Source organism: Camelina sativa, chromosome 18 (genome assembly GCF_000633955.1).
Source record: "Camelina sativa cultivar DH55 chromosome 18, Cs, whole genome shotgun sequence".
Taxonomy (NCBI): Eukaryota; Viridiplantae; Streptophyta; class Magnoliopsida; order Brassicales; family Brassicaceae; genus Camelina; species Camelina sativa.
This window is the reverse complement of record NC_025702.1, coordinates 7,123,563-7,125,571: the sequence shown is the minus strand read 5'-3', so window position 1 is coordinate 7,125,571 and position 2,009 is coordinate 7,123,563. Positions and strand designations below refer to the sequence as shown.

The window sequence follows — 2,009 nt, the reverse complement described above, 5'->3', positions numbered from 1 at the left end:
TTTTTTTTTTTTTTTTTTTTTTTTTTTTTTTTTTTTTTTTTTTAATTATCAAAATACTACAATTTATTTATTTTTGTTCAAAAATACCACAATTAAGTTTTTTTCCCAAAAATACCACAAACACAAAAAAGTTATTACTTTTTACTGGATATAATTTTTCTTTCTGATTTAGGTTAACAAATTTAGATTTAGGATATAGTTTTTAGAGGTAGTGTTTAATGTTTAAGATTTAGGTATTAATTATTAATATAAAAAAATTAGTTCTATTTTAGTAGTATTTTTTTTGAAGTAGTATTTTTTTTTAAAGTTCCATTTTAATGGTATTTATGAGAATTGCCTTCTTGTTTTTTTTGTGGTCGTTAATAATGTTTCTTATGGTTATAGATTAGATATAATCCCATAATGTTTCATAATATATAATGTTTTCATGTTTCTATGTAACTTTAAGATTAGTTTAATACTTATTTGTTGAATTTTTTTAAAGTAGTCATTTTTTAATATGAGTGTTTTTACTTAAAACATCATATATTTTCAAACCGAGAGAGTATATATTTGGTGAACACAAAAAATATTTGTTAAGGAGCAAAAAAAAAGAAAAAAAAAGAAGCAAAAAGCTACAAGGAAGAAAAATAAATTGTCAACCATAAAAGGATGAAAAGTAGAGGAAAGGTAGGATTCAAATTTGAAACTATCTCATACAGTGACATATGATGAAATATGTATGGTCGTTCTTGTGAATAAGTGAAATCTTTAGTTAAATCCAACAATCTTTATAAGCCTCTCAAAAAAAAATTATCAAAATAATGTTAAAAAGATTTAGTTTAAAATTATTTGATATTCACAAGACATGTGAGGAAATATTTTTAACTCATTAGTGAATAATGTTTAAAATATTTATCAAAATATTTGTATTGAGTAAGTGAAATTTGTAGTAAACTACAACAAATTTTATAAGTTTTTGGACAAATTTTCAGGCTGATAACGTAACAGAAGGGCAACGAGCCTCCGCATTTGGAATACTTATCGGGATTGCATCTTGTGCATTTGTCTGCGCCACTCTTTGCGCTCGATTTTTAGCTATTTCCACTACATTTCAAGTAATTTTGGCTAGTTAGAGATGTATACATTTATATGTATAGTTATCTATTAGTGAATAATTTCATTTAAATCCTTGATTTTTCTGCTCGTTAAATTAGGTCGCAGCAACAATGGCAATTTTATCAACAGTGTACATGAGGCTTTTCCTACCGGATTCTATCCGAGACAACAGTCTAGGGGCTCCCATTGTTTCAAGCGAAAAGTTGAGTTCTCCTTTACTTGAAGACTGTCCTGGACATAGAAATAGAATATTCAGATCATTTCGTTCGGTACGTGAAATGACATCTCTAATGAGAAGCAGGTATGTTACTTATTTCTTACTTTTTCTTTTTTTCCTTAATTTGAGAGGGTAGAAGATTCATGATTAGTCAAAAAGTCAACTCATTTCTTAATCTTATTAGTTATATTAAAACAGGTTTAAATTGATTTCTTAACACTTGCTTTTCATTTTCCAGCGTTCCACTTTTTCAAGTTGCGGTGGTATCCTTCTTCAGTAGTCTTGGTGAGGCAGGTCTACATGCTTCGTCTATGGTACGCTTTTACTATGTGATGCGAAGAGTAAATAACCATTGTATGATCTACGCCATAAATGTATCAGTACCGAACTGTGAAACATACTTTTAATTTTATCATTTGAAATGCTAGTAAGGGACTTAATTTGAAGATACTATTGTATGGCGTGATATAACTAAAGAGAGTGTGAATAATAAAAAAGAAATTATATAACTTTGTGCATTCCTTGAAATTATACATTTCTAGAAAAATAAACATTTTTTGTCAATTGTTTCACGCAGTACTATTTAAAGGCCAAGTTTCACTTTAACAAAGACCAGTTTGCAGACTTGATGATCATATGTGGCGCAGCCGGGTCTATTTCACAGGTGGATAACAACTAATATGTTCACTTTCTG

The 2,009-nt window shown here is 28.2% G+C and overlaps 1 protein-coding gene across 1 annotated transcript in view; it reads left to right on the top strand.

Moving 5' to 3' along the window:
- Positions 1-2,009, top strand: part of LOC104760752 (hippocampus abundant transcript 1 protein-like) — a 12,914-nt gene that overhangs the window by 4,475 nt on the left and 6,430 nt on the right. Inside the window, exons 4-7 of the mRNA XM_010483710.1 lie at positions 975-1,097; positions 1,197-1,399; positions 1,554-1,629; positions 1,893-1,979. Of these exons, the coding sequence (XP_010482012.1) occupies positions 975-1,097; positions 1,197-1,399; positions 1,554-1,629; positions 1,893-1,979 (489 nt within the window). The remainder of the gene's footprint in view (positions 1-974; positions 1,098-1,196; positions 1,400-1,553; positions 1,630-1,892; positions 1,980-2,009) is intronic.